The sequence below is a fragment of the Dipodomys ordii genome, unplaced genomic scaffold (assembly GCF_000151885.1).
Source record: "Dipodomys ordii isolate 6190 unplaced genomic scaffold, Dord_2.0 Scaffold100, whole genome shotgun sequence".
NCBI lineage: Eukaryota > Metazoa > Chordata > Mammalia > Rodentia > Heteromyidae > Dipodomys > Dipodomys ordii.
In genome coordinates, this window is record NW_012267316.1 from 3,906,030 (window position 1) to 3,923,563 (window position 17,534).

Consider the following 17,534-nt stretch of genomic DNA (forward strand, 5'->3'; position numbering starts at 1 on the left):
TTACTAAATGATTTTTACCTCTCATCTTAAATAGACAGCATGGGTATATTAATACTGGGCAGACAGTGTTTTAAGAATTCACCATCCGTTACAACTATTTCAAATTGAATGTTACTTTTTGTTTAATCTCTGTTCATGTATAAATTGCATTCGACATGATGCTATCATTATTAATCATAACAAACTTTTCCACTGAAAAGCCTCATCTTTACTAATTACTGCTACATGAAGTACCAAGATGTGGCTTTACATTGTGAACATACTAAATACCACTGAGTCGCTCAATATAAAATGGTTTATTTTGTGCGTGTGGATGTGTGTTGGGGGTGGGGGAGTTTGAACCCCTTGCTATTACTTAGCTTTTTTGCTCAAGGTTAGTGCTCTACCATTTGAGCAATACCTCTTCTTCAACTTTTTGTTGGTTAATTAAAGAGTCTCACAAATTTGTCTGCCCAGGCTGTCTTCAAGCCTGGCTCCTGAGAGCTCAGCCTTCTGAGAAGCTAGAATTACAAATGTGAGACATCAGCATCTTAGACATTTTTGGGGGTTGGTTGTGGAGCTCAGGGATGGCCCGCTGTCCCTGAGCCCTTCTGTTCAAGGCAGGTGCTCTATCACTTTGAGCCACAGTGCCACTTCTAGTTTTCAGGTGGTTAACTGGGGATAAGGATCTCATGGACTTTCCGGGCTGACTTTGCAGGCCATGTTTGTGTCTGTTCCTTTCAAGGTATTCCTGCCCCAATTGGAAGTTAAGGACTTGAAGTTTTCATCTCAGGATGGACACTAATGACCACATGTGGAAGAAAGTGCAATGCCTGAGCCCTGTGATAAGCTTTAGTCAGAGGTAGACATTACATATATACAGGAAAGTTGGACTGTGTCACACAGGGCAGCATTGATTCATAAGGGGAAAACAACCATGATACCTCCCTATGATTAGAAATGCATATCCATTAAAAAAAAAACAGGGACACAGTGAGTGACAAGTGTTTCCGGAAGTCATTTCCCTCCCTCCTGGACACAGTGGCTACTCACCCATGGCCTTAGCAGCCCCTCGACATCCTTGCCCAGAGCCGCCAGGATGATGCCGCTGCTGTTCTTGGTGGCAAATGTGACCAGAAACTCTGATTCTGGTGATAAAGGCTTGGGTGGCAACTCAATGTAGCCACCTCTCAGGAAGCTGACACTTCGAATCGGCTGGTGGGAGCAGGGAGAGAACATGGTACTGTCTCAGCTGCAGGCAGAAGGACAGCTGTTCCCTCTCCTCCCTTTCCTACCCACCCCCAGTGGAGACCTTGTCTCCTTACTGTGTTGATCAGTCAGTAGGCATTTATAGAAACACAAGACAACCTTTGTGGAAATGCTTCCTACCTCCAGCACACAGCCTTTCCTTACTCCATAGGAACTGCGGAGCAAATCAAACGACGACCTTCCTATTTCCAGGTTCTTGATACAGCCTACATAGCTTTGGCTGGTGACACCCTTCCTATAAGAAAAGACATGAGAATTTTAGGGTTTTTTTTTTTTTCATTTTTGGTACTAGGTTTAATGCTGGGCCTCGCACACTTCTATATAAACATTCTGCAACTAAGCCAGGTCTTCTGGCTTTTTTACACTGATTATTTTGAGATATTGTCTTGGTTTTTGCCCAAGCAAATACCTGGACCACCATCCTCCTATTTCTTGCTTCTGGCAGTTGAGATGACATATGTGCATCATTGGAATGGGTTTCCTCTGCTGAGGTGGAGTCTTGTAGACTTGGCCTGAAATTACTCTACCCTTCTGATCCCAACCATCCATGTGGCTGGAATGAGAGGCATGCACCACAGTACTCAGCTTTTGGATGAGAAGGAGTCTTGCAAACTTTTTTCCTTCGCTGGCCTTGAAATGTGATCCTTTTGATGTCAGCCTCCTGAGAATCTAGGTTCTACATCTGGCTAAGAGTTGGGTTTTATAATTTCATTTCTGACAGAATAAAAAAAAATAAGCCTACATTCCTGTTTCCAGACATTACTCTGCAGAAATGTCTAGGCCTCCTTCTTTGAATGAATGGTATTGATGGTGAGAACTTTAGGTCAAACAATGTCTCTTTAGTGTTATAAAAATGAGTTTTAGCTCTATGGTGGGTACCTATACACAACATGTTTATTATTTAAGGAAAATTCCTGCAGCCAATACAATTAGATATATTCATTGAAGTACAGGCCAATTATAAGAAAAGCAGGGCATGGTTACCAGGTTATTATAGCACAGAGATCATAATCAGTGCTCAGGGAGAGCAGGACAGTCACCTCCTATGGAAGCAAAGTGGGAGTGACACAATTTCTTAGAGTCCAATGGCAAGAGAAGTCATTGGATGTTATCTTTCTTACATACTCGCTAACTTTGTCACAAAGGAAATAAACGGATTTGCTGAAATCTGGGTATAGATATCCAAACAATATCAATTTAGCCTCCAAGCAAATGCGGTTTATTTCTTTGCGGAAGTCTCTGTACTCCTAGCTGAGGGCAGGCTGTAATGTAGTCAGGCTCTTATTTCCAAGATAGGACTACTTGTGGATCTTTTCACTGGACTCCTGTGTAACAGCTTTCACAGCGCCTCCTACTGGTAACTCTTGTGTTGAAAGAGCCATCGACCTTTAAGGAACTACAGGATATAAGCAGATCTCAACCTTTCTGGATTGCAGTGTCTTCTGTATAAATGAGGATGCTGTGCTGAATGATTCCTGAGTCTCTTCTACCATAAAGTCCATAATTTTGGCATGTCCTTTCACCCAGTGTCTACACTGTGTGCCAGTAGAAGAACTGTACCACTTCTGTGGTGGCAGTTGATAGCCTGTAGTCCCATCATGAAAGGCTTAATATCATCACAGGGATTTGGAGACTGGTGCTGCCTTAGCAGAAGCATGAGATATGGTACGTGACACACTTTACTGGGGTTTAAAGGTATGCATTTGGAAGACAATGCATTTCTGTTGTTTGAGCTAGCCTGTGTCTATTATAGCAGCCCTAGCAAACTAATACATTTAGTGATTAGAAAAGAAAATTCTTCAAATCTGTATCATACCTTCTAACTTTTTCCCCCTGGTACTGGAGATCAAATTAGCAGCTTTGCATATTCGAGGAAAGTGCTCTATATCTGAGCCTTACCTTACCAGTCTTGACCGAGGTAATCCACCCACATAAATCAGATCCTTTTCTAGTCGATTGAGATCTGAAGATGCTCCTGGAGTTTCACCTTGCTTGGTCTCTTTGTCACTAGAGTCATAGGTATCAAAAACAGATAGCAGTCCTAAAAGGGAGATTGGAAGGATGAGATCAGATTGACTTTTGTGTGTGTGCCTTGGTAATGGGACTTCAATTCAAGGCCTTGTGCTCTCCCTCAGCTTGCTTGCTCAGAGCTAGTACTTTACCACTTGTGCCACACCTCTGGTCCAGCAATTTGCTGGGTAATTGTGGAGAATGTCTCAGACATTTTTGCTTAGGTTGGCTTCAAACGTCAGTCCTCCTGGTCTCATACTCCTAAGTAGCTAGGAAAATAAGTGTGAACCACAGATGCCTAGCTAAGGCTTTCTATATTTAAGTAAACACAAACTTCTGCCAACAAGGTTAATTTACATTAAAAAGATACCACTTGAAACCACACATTTCCCTACCCAAGGTTCTTCACTATTAAAGGACAAGTGACCAAAGACAATAAATCCAGAATAAACATTGCTATATAACATCAGTAACTGTGTGAAAGAAAATAAAATGGTTGTGATTCTTGATTTCCAATTCAGCATTTGTTATAAAAGAATGAAAGCATAGTAAAAAAGAACTGTAATTTTCCTCCAGCAAAATGTGAAACTTCTTGCCTTATATTCTAAAGACAATGGTTACATTTAGTTAGAATATCATTCAAGAATGTAGTTGTGGCCAGACACTGGTGGCTCATGCTTGTAATCCTAGATACTTGGGAGGCTGAGATCTAAGGATCATAGTTCAAAGCCAGCCCAAGTAGAAAAGTCCCTGTGAGACTCTTATCTCAAAAACTGGAAGTGGCACTGTGATTCAAGTGGTAGAGCACTAATGAGCACAAAGAAGCTCAGGGACAGGGCCTAGTCCCTGAATTCAAGCCCCATAACCACCTCCACCACAACAAAAAAGAATATAGTGAAATGGGGCACTGGTGGCTGTAATCCCAGTATGTAGGAGATGAGATAAGGAGAATCACATTTTCAGGCCAACCATAGGTAGAAATGCCTGTGAGACTCCATCTCTATCTCAAAAGGGAAACTGAATGGGACCTGTCATCTCAGAAATGATGAGAAGCCTAAAAATAAGTTGACTGAAGTTCAGGTATGCCCATACAGGAAGACACCCCATCACAAAAGTAACCAGCACAAAACAGGGCTAGAGGTATAGCTAAGAATCTGCCTAGCAAACACAAGATTCTAAGTTGTAATTCCAGTACCACCACCAAAAAAAAAAAGAGTGTGGCTGTGGCCAACTGAAATATTAGAATCATCAAGTAACATCCAGGAGGGTAAATAAGAGGACTATGGATTTTGAAAAGATGTCTATTCTTAGGAGAGTCATCAATAGCAGGAAAGACCATCTGTATACCTACCTTGCTTTCGGTTTCTCTGGAAGGCAATTCTGTACCAGGTTCCATTGTTATACCGTCTGTCTGTAATGAGAGTGAGAGGTCCTGAACCCAGGTCAACCATAACTTTAACTCTGCCGTGGACCAGCTCGATGGACAAGAAGTCTTTCTGTAAGGAAGAGAACAGAGTTGCTCACTGTGATGTCTTTATCCTGAGATGCCCTTCCCCTTTCCAGTTAGGGATGACAGAAGCCTTCTAAATTCAAACTGAAAAAAACTGAGACTGGCTCCATAGATAGAGATCTGTTCTACAAAACTAAAACTGTCTCTGATGGCTGTCTAGAAGTCTACCCAGATACAAATGAACTGCCATTCACAGTTACCAAAATCGCCAATTCAGTGAGAGAACTGAAATCTGTTATTGGTTTTCTGTTTTTTGTGTTTATTTTCTATTAGAGTGACAAATGGCCCAGTCCCAGAAGTAAATCCTGAAGACAAATAAATGACCAGCACACGCCTTGTGAATTGACACATTCTTGTAATCCCAGCTAAGTGGGAAGTAGAGATGACAGGATTGTGATTCAAGGTAAACTTGGGCAAAAAAGTTAGCAACATCTTGTCTAAAAACCAAACAAGGCATACTGGTGCATGCCTGTAATCCCATGTATTCAGGAAGTAGGATTACTTTCTGCTCAGTTTGAATAAAAACAAAGTTTATTCAAAAATAACTAAAGCAAAAAGGGATGAGGATGTGGGTCTGGTGGTAGAGCACTTGCTTACAGTGAGGCCCTGAGTTCAAACTCCAGTATCACCCCAAAAGAAAGGAAAAAAAAAGAAGGAAAAAGAAATGGCCAGCATGTGAGCTACAAAGAGCATTACTATGGTCACAGTAAATAAACAACGAGAGATATTACTTAAACTAAAATTAGCAGCAAGACTTTGATCCTACAGTGACTAGATGCCATATTTCTAAACTGTTTCTTTCTTATTTTCTATTTGGTGGTCCTAGAGTTTGAACTCAAGACCTCATACTTGCTCTACTACTTGAGCCATGCCTGCAGCTCTGTATTATACTGGTTATTCTGAATATAGAGACTGATGAACTTTTCTGTGTGAGCTGGCCTTATATCATGATCTTCCAGATCTCAGCCTTGTGAATAGCTAGGATTAAAGCTATGCCCCACCAGAATATTGCTACATTTCTTCTGGTCTGCATTTTCCAAAGGGTCTTCATGAATTTGTATTAGTATAACAAATCTCTGATTTTAAGTGGGGACATTGCACAGTATTATATGGCATATATGTGTACAATAGTATGTGTGCTCATAGAAATTCTAGCCCACAAATACATACATATTAGCAAATCCACATCAAATATAAATAACTTGGCAACAATCCAAATGCCCATAAAGACTCTTACGGTGCCATTGGAAGCCAGGTAAAGAAGCAGTCCATTGGGTGAGAAGGTACTAAAGAGCATGACTATCTGGGTCACAGTGGTGCGGAGCGTCTTCTCCACGACAGAATATCCATTCCCATCAAAGTGGAAGGAGCCATCTTCATTCTGGGAACTGCAGAGCAGGGAGCGTGAAACAGCGCCCCCCCTCAGGGCACAGAAGGCCACCTGTGCTTGCTGCGTTTTTCCTCACCAGATCACAACCCATTATTCCCATCATTCAATATTCAAGCATAAAACAGGGTCACCATCTTTGATCTGAAAATGTGGAATTCCAAACACTGCCAAATCTGAAACTTTTGAGTGCAGACATGGTGTTAGGAATGAAAAATTCCACAGCATGAAACTGTCTCATGCACAAAATTGTAACAAACCTTGTTTCTAGCTACGTATATAATGAATGTATGAAATAAGCATGACTTTTGCGTTTTGATTCAGATCCCATCCCATTATATATCACCACATATATACAAATATTCCCAAATCCCCAAAATAGCAAAAAAATCAAATAAGAAACACTCTGCCTATATTTCAAAATCTACTTGCTATGAGCTTAAGCAGGGCAAATGTCCAGTTGTGTCATAAAGAAGAGAAAGTCCAGGTAAGTGAAATTCACAAAACAGAATGGCATTGTTTTTCACAGGAGCATAACCACTATAAATATTCCTACTTATGACAAAAGTAGATGTAAGTTTATTTTCTTGTTCTAATTTCTTTTTTTGTAGTTGCTTGAGACAAAGCACAAGATCCTTCTGCTTCAGTCTCTTGAGTGCTTTTTAAATTTCCTTTACTGTAACTCCACTCTTACTTCCAGAGCTTTCAGATTTTTTTAAGTTTTATATTGACATTTATCCCTTTCCACTGGTTTAAGCTAATTGACAAGGGCACATATCATTGTGCCCTTGTACTAGGAGGGAAAAATATATTATATATACTTACATAATACATATTTGTATATGAATAAATGTATTTTTTAAAATATATTTTATGATAACATATAGTATAATACACAATAAATATTTATAAATATAAGATATAAAATATAAATAATTATATTTATAATAGTATATAAATATATTTTAAAATATATATTTAATATTTTATATGTATATTATATATACATATATATACAATCTCTGACATCCTCAGAAACCAGCATGCTGTATGTGAGGCTCTCTGTCATGTCCTGGAGTGCATAGATGGCATAGGATAGAGACAGTCCTTCAGTCCTTGTCAGCAGGTCACATGGCTGTTACTGGGACATGTGAGGTGTTGGCTGTCTGTGCTCGGGCCTGGGATGCTGCATCTCTCATGGCAACTTCCTGGCCACAGCACAGTGAACTTTGTGTGTGTGTGTGTGTGTGTGTGTGTGTGTGCACGTATGTATGTTTCTCTCTGTAGGCATTTTCCCAAGACCATGGGATATCTGAGGAGAAGAAGTTGTGGGGTTCATGCTGACATTGCCAGTATACAGCAGAAGGGCCAGGATACACAACTTCTACCAAAGGTCCCTGTGGCTGGTAGCCACTCTTAGCTAACATACAGTCTATGCCTGCCATTAAATAAGAGATTTTCACAATGTTTATTTCAGTGAGAACTGTTGGAACTTATGATGAATTCTGCAATATCCGTTTTGTGTGGTGTATGCTGATACTAGGGCTTAAACTATGTGCTGTCCCTTAGCTTTTCACTCAAGTCTGGTGCTCTACCATTGGAGCCACACCTCCATGTCTGGTGTTTGCATAGTTAAGTGGAGATAAGAGTTTCATGGATTTCCCTGCCTGGACTGGCTTCAAACTGCCATCCACTGATCTCAGCATCGTAAGTATTATGGTTATAGGCATGAAACACCAGATCCTGGTTTACAATATCCTTTACTATTTAATAAGAGATATTTATAAACATGTGAACACCATGTAAGTAACTCTAGTAACATTCTAGGAAGAAGAAAAAATTTTCAATGAGTTTCCTTGGTAACAAAAATCAAAGTTAAACAGTGATACATAATTTAAACCTGAGGAATACCATTGGACTCAGCCAATGATCAAATAATAGCGAATCACATACAGTTCCATCCTACATTTGCTGAAATGGATTGTGTGTGGATGAGCTTATTAACTCTCTAACCTAAGGTTCTGTCTAGGAGGGGCTGGGACTACTCCAAATCAAGGCTATTCAGCAAAATTACCAACATAGACTAAAGGGTTCAGTTAGTATCTATCAGCATTTGCCTAAGTATGTCCCAGGAAACCTAAGCAACTCCCAATGCACCATGTTAAAAGTGCTGGGGGGTCAAGTAAGCTAAGAAAATGCCACAACTGAAACCTCTTCTTCGGGCATTGGAACGGCACATTATGTAGTGCTAACTAAAAACTTTCATCAAGATGATCTCTTCTCATTAAGAGGCTGAAATTGAGAGGACTTCTATTCAAGGCCAGTCTGGGCCAAAAGGTTTTAAGAAGCCATCTCAACCAAAAGCTGAATGTGGTGGCTGGAGCCTGTCATCCCAGCTATGGCAGAAAGTACAAATACGAGTATCTCAGTCTAGGCTGTTAAGTGAGAACTTAAAATAAAAATAAGCAAAGTAAAAGGGCTGGAAGTACAGCTCAAGTAGTAGAGTGTCTGTCTAGCAAGCTGGAGGCCTGAGTTCAAATCCAAGCCCCTGTAAAAACAACAACAACAAAAGATCGCTACCAACAAAACACCTCAACTGCTATTAGTAAATAATCTCTATCATTTCCTTTGTAATAAGGTGACCAATAATGTAAATGATGCATTCTTGACACGCATGTAAATTCCTTACAAGTTCTCAGATGTTTATGTTAACAGAATTATTTGTCAAATCATGAAGGTCTATTACCTTCCGAAGCAGCCATGGCACGTTCCTTCTCTTTCGATGTAATTCCACAGGCCGATGGACTTGCCATTCAGGAAGGCCTCTCCCATGCAGCCTTTAAAATGAGTGACCTTCACAGCAGAAGATTTCTAATACAAGCAAACAAATAGACATAAGCCACGAGGGCATGGCATGGGGGAATAAACTCTCTATGTGCACAATACTTCGCTTTGGGAACTCACATTAAGCAGATCCAAATTCTAAGAAAACCACATCAGAAAAACAGCCAGGTTGTAAAGACTAGATTTTCTTCTCCTTAGGAAGTGATGCCCTTGCATGAGGATCCTGCACAGGATCTGGAAGGTTCTATCTGGTATTAGGGTTTGCAGGTAGTCAGTTACAGAGCCCAGCTGGAAATGAGACCTTCCTGCACTGAAGTGCTGAACCCAGTTCGAGGCACTCCAGCTTATCTGGCAAGAGGCTCACTGATATAAAAATTATGATGCACGGGCTGGGAGGGTGGCTCAGTGGTAGAGTGCTTGCCTGGTATGCAGGAGGCCCTGGGCTCCATTCCTCAATACCACATAAACAGAAAAAGCTGGAAGTGGCGCTGTGGCTAGAGTGCTAGCCTAGAGCTGAAGAGCTGAGGGACAGCGCCCAAGCCAAGAGTTCAGCCTCCACAACCAACAAAAAATAAAACTACAACTAATAATAATTATGATGCAAGTAAGGGAAACCATGGGACCTATGTTTCTTTGGGCTTGGTTTACTTCACTTAATATAATTTTTTTCCAAGCCTTTCTATTTCCTAACAAATGGGACAATGTCTTCTTTCTGATGGAGGCATAGAATTCCATTGTGTATATATACCACATTTTCTTGATCCCTTCATCTACTGAGGGGCATCTGGGTTGGTTCCATATCTTAGCTATGGTGAATAATCTGAGATAAACACAGTTGTGCTGGTAGCTTTAGTATGGTCTTGTTTGTGATCATTTGGGTAAATGCCCAAAAGTGGGATTGCTGGGTCATAGGGGAGGCTCTATGTGGAGTCTTTTGAGGAACCTCCATACTGCTTTTCAAAGTGGTTGAACAAGTTTACATTCCCACCAACAATGCAGTAGGGTTCCCTTTTGGCCACATCCCCTCCAGCATCTTTTTTTTATTAGAGTTCTTGATTATAGCCATTCTAATTGGGGTGAGGTGGTATCTCAGTGCTGTTTTGATTTGCATTTCTTTTATGGCTAGAGAATTTCTTCATGTGTCTATTGGCCATTCTTATTTCCTCTTCAGTCTTTAGCCAACTTAATGGGGTGGTTGTTTTTTTGAGGATTTGTTGTTGCGGGAGCTAAAATTTTGAGTTTTAAGTATATTTTAGATATGAGGCCCTTGTCTGTTGTATGGCTAGTGAAGATCTTATCAGACAAGTAGAAAAAGTCAAAATCTATTCAATATGACCATATAAGATAATGCTAAGTACGAAATGAACCCCAAGATAGGGACACAGAGGTTTTATCTTTCTTGCTATCGTTTTTAATGTACTTATAATGCACTATGTGATTTTTTTTGTTTCTTTTGTATGTTTTTTCCCCATGGTATAACCCCTGTTTTCACTGTATTTGATTCTAATACCCTGCATCTTGCATATACATTTTTCTAAATTGGGAAGGGGAAGGGAAATAACAAAATGCTGAAACAAGGATACAGGTTGACCCATTGTAACAAGATGTACAAGACACTGTGTTAAAAACAAACTTTTCAACTTCAGGGGAATGGAGGAGGGAGGAGGTGGGGAGAGAAGGGACGGTAGGGGAAAAACAAAGGAGCGGGTAACAATGCTCAATAGGACATATGTTCATTACCTTACTCATGTAACTGTAACACCTCTGTATAGTATCTTTACAATAATATAAATATATTAAAAATCACTACTGTAAAAATTATGATGCACTCTTGAAAATATGAAGTAGTATTTCTACCATTAGACTTAGGACAGGGATAAAAGAACTTCACAGAAATATAGAATACTGAAATTTCTACTTCATCACTGGAAAGGAAGCACAAATAGCAAAATCCTCTTTTGCTCCTTATCCATTTTACCAGTGATTATACTGTATGCCTTTCTCTACAAAGCCAGCCCAGCCCTTCAGGTGTGCTGTCATGATGCAAAGCAAAAATAAAACAAACAAAACAAAATTCAGAAAATTATTCATCGGGCTAGAAGAATCAGATAATGTCAGCATATTATTTTACATTCATGTAAAATCAGCCTATCTATCCTTCTCAGATGAGCTTTCTCAATGCTACCTTGATTTGCCCTCCGAGTCCTCCAACAAACATCCGCGTTGAATTATTTATGTCTAGAACATTAGCCGTCCCCGGGGATTTGCTGGTTTTCATTGGTGGGTTTTGAGTTGAGCTCATTTCCTTTACACTCAGTGATCCAAGGTTTCCAAACCTGACATCCATCACAAAGAATTGCAAAAGGGATTATCAGCATTGTATGTCTATAAACACACACACACACACACACAGACAAACACACACAGAGCTCTTTATACATAGCCCAATTCTCCTTGTATCTCCTGCCTGGTCTCCTTGCTTCCAGTCTTGTCCATCACACCTTCAGTTTACTCCTTAAAAATCTTAGAGAGCAGTTCTTGGCAAAATACTTGATCTAAAGACCATCTACTACCTTCAATGTCACACCACTGTTGTAGATAATAAGTAAAAAAAAAGCCCAACAATATACTATCAACAACAACTGTAAGTGGAAAGCAGTTAGACCTAAAGTTGCTTAAGAGAGTTATGTCTGGGGAAGGGCTTTAAAAGCAAGAATCTGGCTTTTTGTCTGTACTTTAAGACCTACCCTTGCATTCTCATCCTTTCTCCTCTCCCTGCCCCCTGTGGGCCCTCAGAGCTTCTCCCAGGAAACTTTGACTCCTCTTCAGAAGAGGAGTCGACACTGACCAGATTGTCAATTAGACTATCTAAAAAGAACTTTGCAAAAATAATCTGAGCTTTAAATGTTACTATTTTGATCTTGAGGTCAGGAACAAGGTTTATTTTTTCAGTAGTAAGAAAAATAGTGTTAGTCTTATTCTAAACCAAGTATTCTTTCTAATGCAATTTTCCAGAAATTTCAAAGCCATCTTACTTCATGATGTTATCTGCACTTCAAAGAGATACAATTTAAATATGAGAAAGAAAGCAAATGAACCAGAGAAGAGAAAGAGGGAGGAGGGGGAAGAGAGAGAAACTGACAGAGACACGGGGAGAAACAGAGACCGAGAGACATTCTGGAGGACCTTTCTCCTCTACCTGGTTATGTGGATGCTGTACCACCTGTCGTCATTGATGAGGACATCCGGGAATTCCAACCTTGTGGATCCAGAGCCCAGATCCCAGAGGAAGGCTACTTTCCCCCGCCGCATCTCCACTGCCAAGAAGTCAGACTGAGGACAGGAGTGAGTGGAGATGAGTGTATGCTCTGCTATTTACACAACCAACAAAACACTTGAAAGAACGAGTCTGCACAGCATTTTCTCTATTCCAGAAAATGCCTTGCCTTGCCTTTCCTCCTCCCACCTACCTCTCTTTGGAGGCTGAGATCTGAGGATCACAGTTCAAAGCAAGCCCAGGTAGGAAAGTCTGTGAGACTCTTAGAAAATCCACAGCTCTACATCTAGAGCTGTGGCCAAAATGGTAGAGTGCCAGCCTTAACTATCAAAAAGCCAAGGAGTAACCCCTGTTCATAAACAATCCTTGTCATCCTCACTTACACCGCTGCTGCTGCCAAGGTAGAAGAGAAGATTGTCAGGTTCCTGCGTCTTAACATTCAGGGTCAAGTTGTTATAGTTGGTAGAAGAAATCTGAGGCTGGTAGGCCCGGATACAGTCTCGATCTGCAGCCACCGCAACTTTGATCTGAGAAGGAAAGCAAAGTGTCCCCATCACTTAGTGATATGTAGCGGAGGTTCTCTAGCAGGTCAGAGGAGCTATTCTAATTGTCACTGGGAGTCAAATTCCCTTTGGGCTTCAAAAAATGAGAAGTCAGACTGCAATGAAAAGGACTTTAATTTGGTAAAGTTTCTAGGTATGAGAACATCAGTGAAATGAGATTTTAATAAGATATTTCATCTGAGAAGCTGCCTTGATCACAGGATTTACTTTCTTAAAGATAAGAACCCTATCACCTTGGCATTTTTCATCTGACTCACAGAGGATATTGGGTGCTCATTTATCAAGTAACTGCTGAGGTGATATACTTAGTCAGTATGTATTGACATAGTAATTGGACTTAATAGAACCATATGCAGCCTGTGAAACAGTGATATTAACAAGCACTTGGACTTATAGACCAGCTGTGCTAATACAAAGTTATGCTCTAATTAAAGCTTCCATAAACATACGGCAAGCTTTCTACCAACAGTCTTTTAAAACATGTTAAGTAAGAGCAGGAAAAGAGGCTATGCATTGGCTTTAAATATTCCAACACAGCTGAGTACTAGTGGTACATGCCTATAATCCTAGCCACTTAGGAGGTGGAGATCTGAGGATCAAGGCTCAAAACCAGCCAGGGCAGGAAATTCTGAGACTCTTATTTCCAATTAACTAGCAATAAGCCAGGTGGAGCTGTAGCTCAAGAGGTAGAGTACTGGTCTTGAGTGAAAAAGCTTAAAGGCCAGTCTCTGAGTTCAAGTGACAGTACCAGCACATCATACACACACACACACACACACACACACACACACACACACACACACACACACACGGCTAAAAGGAAGCAGGGATTCTTCAAAAGTTGGCCTAGAAAATTTGTAGGAGAACCCAGGTTACCAGCCATGACCACTAACAGGCCACCCATAGGAATTCTCTAGGAATTTTCTATGTTCTTGGTCATAGAGAAGCCTGACTATAGAAATGTGGGTACACTCAGCCATGAACCCCTACTCACTGAAGCTGCCTGTTTCCGGGCCTGGCTGATTAGCAATTTAATTTCTGATAGGTTTCTACTCAGGTTCTCTTCTAAAGTCTTCAAAGGCTTTAACCGATTCCACAGAAGGTTGGCTTGTGTTTCCATGTCTTTAACTTTCCTTCCAGCTAGCAGAGCTAACAAAGACAGGAAGAAAAGGGGTGGTGAGAAAATTGAGAAACAAAAAGATAAAGGAATCACTTATTTACTAGTACACTGGATCAAATAAGACATTCTAACAGTCTTGAAATTTTGGAATTGTATGACAAATGCCTTGGCAGCCTGTACCCTAAGGCCTCTCTCTTTCTTTATAAATATTAGTCTAGGTGTTAGCATAATGTTCAGTTTTTAGCTTTCTTGTTTGTGATTAAGATACCACTTTCACCCAGCTAGCTCCCCATCTGCAAAATGCAGACACAATGCAATGAGGACCACTGCATACTAGTCATGGAGGAGTCCTGCAGGAGTTCCTTTGTCTCTTGTAATGTCAGGTTCACTCTGGACAGGTCAGTGGAGGTGGCAAACAGCTTCCGGCTCAGTTTCAGCACTTCCTGTAATGTTGTCCCTGCACTGTGGTTGGCAGATGAGGCCAACTCTTCTGTTTTGCTTCTTTTGTCTCTCAGGTCTAAAAAAAACGTACATAAAACCACACACCTGATGAAGACCCTCTGAGAAAATTCAAAACTACAACAAATGTCATTGGACATAAAAACTATCTTGACAGTTGAACACAAAATGGCAAAAAGGAAGGCTGCATATCATTAGCTATACTCCTCCCAAAAAGGGAGAAAACAAATCATTGTATAACAATTCTCTGAACTACAATTTCAATATATAAAATGTTCTCAAAAGAAATGGCTGATGACTATATTCTCAGCAGCCAATATGGTAATAATCTATCCTTATTTAGTTTATCCTTAATTATCTAGCCTTATGTGGTAATTATCTAACATTATATGGTAATTATCTAGCCTACTGTATATGGTAATTATCCTTATGTAGTAATAGCTGACCTTTACACGACAATAATCTACACTTTTCTATTTGGGTCCTTTTCTATCACTTCCTTATCATCTCCATTGAACACATTTTCTGTCTACATCATTCTATGAATGGAAAAGAATATTCTGGAATTTAAGTCAATGGTCAAGAGGAAGTAAAAGTGTTCTGAAGTGATATTAATAACACCGGGATTTCTACCTCCAAGTCACTTTCCTTTGAAAGTAAAGACCTGATCAATGACAGCTCATTTTTTACCTAGGTATGTTTACCAGACTCCAAGCAGGGCTTCTTCAAGAGAAGACAGTAATGAAATTCAGAAACTCTTCTCTACTTACCTTCAGGAATTGCTCTAAGTATCAAGAGAGATGCATTGGTCTGCCTGGCAATTTTATCTGTAGTCTCTTGAAATCGGTTTGTCATATTTTTCATTTCACTCAGCCCCAATGTAACACCTGTTTAAATGAAAGCAAAAAAAAAATGTTTGCTCTTAGGTTAGCCTGCCAAAATGTTGCCTAGGCAACAGCTTTCTGTACCATGCTTGATCCATTTACAGAATCAAGAGCTTTCTTTTTTTTTTAGTAAGTTTTTTATTGTAAAATACTGTACAGAGGGGTTGCAGTTACATGAGCAAGGTAATGAGTACATTTCTTATCAAGCATTGTTGCCTCCTCCTTTGTTTTTCCCCTACCATCCCTTTCCTCCCACCTCCTTAACTACACTCCCCCACCCCCTAGCTCCCTCCAAAATTGTTCAAGAGCTTTCTATAGATATCCCAATAGTCAAAGTTTTCCTAGCCAGACTTAGCACTATTTGTTATAAGAATTCAAAGTCTATTTTTACCTTGGTTTGTTCTGTTGTGCTTTTTGCTTCATACTTTCTTCACTAGTACTCTTGAATTTCAAGTCCAAGGATTGTATTTATTAGAGCTCAAGGGTAAAGAACTGCTTTAATCCCTCAGTCTCAACCAGAGTCCCTAATCTACAAGCCATCCACACCTGAATCTTGGCCACCTTTCTCCTGGAGGTTCTCAAACCCTGAATATAGGTGTTTCTGGGATGCCTCCTCACGCCCCTCCCCCTGCTTCCCAGTTCAATCCTCTACCCTTTCTCTTCCCCAGATATCATTCAATTGGAGACTCAACTTCCTTCAAATATAACCATCTCTGACCAAAACTTTTACTTTTCAAAGTTTTGTTCATAACACAACGAAACCACATTTGGATTTCGAATGCATATGTAAAACATGACATTTTGATTGCCAGGAATTTTACAATTTGATGGACTATGACATACCATGTGTAAATTGAAGCCAGAATCTACCAGCCTTAATGCTAAAGCATCAATTGTGATGACTGAGTATCGTCCAACTGGCAGCATTAATGCTAAATTGTCATTCACAGAGAAACAACAACAACAAAAAAGGATGCATCCAGGCCTTTAGCTCTGATAACTATGGGGAAAAGAAATAAGCTCTGTGCATGGCCCATCATTTTCTCCTGTAAGAGAAGTTTTGACACTTTTCTTCCCGTGTGGTAGGCACACCGTATTCTATGGAATGTTGTGACCTATGTAGTCATTTTGCATGACAGATTTTACTGCTCTTTTGTGTCATACTCATTGAGTATTTCTTACATAGCCAAGATATACTAAACTACATCTGGAAAGTTAATGCATCAGGGTTGATTTGATCCAGTCTACCACAAGTCTATCATAGTGCTCGCTTTGGAACAGACAGAGATGCCAAACATATTTCCTCAAAAAACTTGGAAATCAGGAGAAAAAAAGCATACATCTGCAACAGAAAATAACCCAACACATATACTAGGGAAGAACAGACAACTCCAAGCTCAAGCAACGACTGAGGGTAGAGGACATTCATCAAGGAGGTTTAAAGATCAAGGAGTAAGCATGTTCAAGTGATGTCCTGAGTATGAAATTCAAAACCATGTATTAACCCAACAAAGATATGTGAAGCTTCAAATTGCTTTAGCAAAAGGGACATTCCTCAAGGGTGCTCAGGGCTTTGCTTCCACTCACTCTACCTATGGACCCAATCTACGCTGCAAACTGACCTTGCTGCTTTCCACTAAGGCTGTTGCTTTCCTTTAGAAACCTGGAACTGCGCTGCAGAGCCGCTTTGCTGCGAGAAGCAAGAGATTCTGCAACCTGGAAAACAAAAACAGCATATACATTATGACCTCAAGGAGCATGAGGCCCTGTCAGACCAGCATCCATCACTTCTAAACACGAGAGTCAACCAAATCACAAAGCAGAGAAGCAAAAACACAAATGCATCTTTTTCTATTAGTTACATTTTTTCTACCATGTATTAATTGTCCAAGAGAGTTTCACTGTGCTATTTCCATGGATGCATATAATGTGTTTCAAACAAATGAAGCCCCTATTACTTTTTCTTATTGCCCCTTTATTTTTCATGGATTTCATGCCAGTGAAATCTTTCAACCATATTCATGTCCCACAAAGGCATTTTTAAATGAATAAAGAGGACAATCAGCCATTATTCTTATCATACCGCAAACTAATGATGATGATGATGATGATAAAAAGTCCCAAGAAAGCCAGGTGCCACTGATGCATGTTTGTAATCATAACTACTCAGGGGGCTGAGTGCGACTATTATCTCCAACAAACTATCAAAAACCCAAGGTAAAGCTGTGGATC

The 17,534-nt window shown here is 40.1% G+C and overlaps 1 protein-coding gene across 1 annotated transcript in view; it reads right to left on the bottom strand.

Annotated features, from left to right (window-relative positions):
- Positions 1–17,534, bottom strand: part of Lama1 (laminin, alpha 1) — a 132,882-nt gene that overhangs the window by 12,987 nt on the left and 102,361 nt on the right. Inside the window, exons 41-53 of the mRNA XM_013027136.1 lie at positions 16,925–17,018; positions 15,189–15,305; positions 14,294–14,476; positions 13,834–13,988; positions 12,660–12,803; positions 12,199–12,332; positions 11,185–11,335; positions 8,902–9,026; positions 6,006–6,156; positions 4,610–4,754; positions 3,148–3,289; positions 1,369–1,483; positions 1,018–1,194 (exon numbers count right to left, since the gene is read on the bottom strand). Of these exons, the coding sequence (XP_012882590.1) occupies positions 1,018–1,194; positions 1,369–1,483; positions 3,148–3,289; positions 4,610–4,754; positions 6,006–6,156; positions 8,902–9,026; positions 11,185–11,335; positions 12,199–12,332; positions 12,660–12,803; positions 13,834–13,988; positions 14,294–14,476; positions 15,189–15,305; positions 16,925–17,018 (1,833 nt within the window). The remainder of the gene's footprint in view (positions 1–1,017; positions 1,195–1,368; positions 1,484–3,147; positions 3,290–4,609; positions 4,755–6,005; positions 6,157–8,901; positions 9,027–11,184; positions 11,336–12,198; positions 12,333–12,659; positions 12,804–13,833; positions 13,989–14,293; positions 14,477–15,188; positions 15,306–16,924; positions 17,019–17,534) is intronic.